The following is a 2,227-nucleotide window of genomic DNA, read 5'->3' as shown; positions in this document are numbered from 1 at the left end:
TTCCGAGACCCCAGGAGGCGGGCAGCACATATGGGGAAACTGAGGCACCCCAAGGATCCAGGTGGGGTTCCCTGCAGGCCAGAGCTGGGGCTCTGAGTATTGCAGCTGCTTCTGCTGGGGGCTCCAGCCATTGTGCAGCCAGGCCCTGGTGAGGGGAGTTTTCTCAAGTCGCGCTGCCTGCCCGCTGGGGAAGGAACTCCTGCTGGAGCCAGGCAGCTTCCCCGCCCTGCTCACGGGGCCCGTGCATGCTTTTTTTAAAAGTAGAGACAAGGTCTCCCTATGTTGCTCAGGCTGGTCTCGAACTCCTGGGCTCAAGCAATTCAGCTGCCTCAACCTCCTCCCAAAGTGCTGGGATTACAGGCGTGAGCCACTATGTTTGGCCCCGTATTTGCTTTAATGCTCTTGAAATCCTTCAGTGTTTCTGAATAAGGGGCCCTGGCCTCCCATTTTGCACTGGGCCTCGAGAATCTGGTAGGCGGCCCTGTCCCGGGCAGACGGAGGATGGGAGCTTTGTGCCGCCAGCCCTGAGGGGCAGCTCTGGCCTATGTCCTGGAACCCCTTGGTGCCTGGCCAGACCTCTCACTGGCCGCCCTGTGCCTGTTCTCTGAACTGCAGTCCAAACAGAGGCTGACCGCCCTGCCACCCAGCCGTCCCCACGCTCACCATGTCCTGGATGGCCGCCAGCTCCTGCTGCCGGATGTGGGATGTGCCTTTCATCGCCTGCTCATATACCAGGTCATAGGTGTCCAGCATGGCATCCTCCACCTACACCGAGAGACCACGGGGAAGTCCTGGCCCTGGTGAGAGATCCAGGGACAGAGCCCCCTCCCCACAACATCCCAAAGGCTGGTGGGCCCTTAGTGGAGTGACGTCCCAGCACCGCCCTCCTCGCAGCAGGTGGATCTCCCCAAGGGGTAGCCTGGGTCCCTGGGCAGCCAGTCACAGTGCTTCCCAACATCAGTGGTGGGGCCTCCACACAATGGCCGTCAGTGTGGCCCTCCTGCCCCCAGACAGTCCTGCAGGATAAAGCGAGGCCAAGCTCTGCGTCTGCCTCTCCTGCGGTCTTACAAGGTCGGCCCAGGGAAGTTTCCGTCATGCTACTGTTGACCTGGAAATGGGGGATGGGGCTGGGCCTGGTGGAAAAGGCTTGAGAGACCCTGTGCCAGGACCTCAGCTCCCAAAAAGCTGGGGGATTCTAGGTCTTTCCCCAGAATCACCCAGCTGCCTTCTGGAAGCCCGGGCAGCTGGGCTCTGGGTAAAGCTTTTGACCAGAGAAGCCTTGGGCACCTGGAGTCAGATCTGGGTGGACGAGGCCACTGTGGGGCAGGGGGTGGAGAAGGTGGAAGGTGACGGGGCCTGGCTGGATGTGCTGTCTGCAGTCCACACCCTAACACCACCTGGACCTCATGTCTCCACCCTCCTAAGCAAAATGCTCTCCCCTGCCAAGTTACCCCTTCAAAGACAAACTGGAATCTCGCCTCCTACAGGAAGGCCTCTGTGACTGCTCCAGGAGTCACTGGTCTCCTGGCACAGGGCGAGGCCCTCTTTGAGGTCCCTACCCTCTGATGTCTCCTTCCGGCCTCAGAGGCCCTCAGTCCTCCCCCACATGCCATGCTGACAGTCGGGACACATGGAGGGGTGCTCAGCAGTTGCCCCAAAGGGCTGGGGGAGAATGGAAGCCCCAGGCCTGCTCTGGCCAGTCACACCTGCCCTCCAGAAAGGAAGCGTGGCTTCCCGCGGTCCTCATTGCCCTGGGGCCCAGCCCCCATGGCAGCCCTGACCGCGGCCAACTGGGTGGGCAGTGGGCAGTGGAGGCCCTCGGTCAGCCCTGCCCAAGCCTGGAGGCCCCAACAGGAGTCAGATGGATTTTCCAGGCCAAACTTGGCTCCTGACCCTAATGCATCCCTCCCACTGATGGCTAATAAAAGTCAGATCACTCTCCGTGAGTCATCCCCAACTCAGCCAGCCTTGTCCTCCCGGCAGTGCCCTGGGGGGCAGGCGCCAAGCTGGCCACACCACTGTCGGCCTGGGTGGGGGCCTTGTTCAGCCTCAGCGTCTGTGAGTGTGAAATGGGGGTGGAGTCTGGCCTGGCCATTGTGTCCTCATGGGTGGAGGTCCTGGTGAGGACCAGAGGCCTGGCGGAGTGGGCCTGGGGTTGGCTCAGACCTCCTCTCCTGCTTCCCTCCCAACTCCAACGACTGTCCCCATTGTCAGGCACCTGCCATGG

General features: G+C 61.7%; 1 protein-coding gene across 1 annotated transcript in view; it reads right to left on the bottom strand.

The window, feature by feature from the left end:
* TSPAN32 (tetraspanin 32) overlaps positions 1 to 2,227 on the bottom strand; it is a 21,085-nt gene that overhangs the window by 7,038 nt on the left and 11,820 nt on the right. The window contains exon 4 of the mRNA XM_011930154.1: positions 664 to 765. Within this exon, the coding sequence (XP_011785544.1) occupies positions 664 to 765 (102 nt within the window). The remainder of the gene's footprint in view (positions 1 to 663; positions 766 to 2,227) is intronic.

The sequence above is a fragment of the Colobus angolensis genome, unplaced genomic scaffold (assembly GCF_000951035.1).
Source record: "Colobus angolensis palliatus isolate OR3802 unplaced genomic scaffold, Cang.pa_1.0 Scaffold84, whole genome shotgun sequence".
Classification (NCBI taxonomy): Eukaryota; Metazoa; Chordata; class Mammalia; order Primates; family Cercopithecidae; genus Colobus; species Colobus angolensis.
This window is presented reverse-complemented; position numbering and strand designations above follow the sequence as displayed.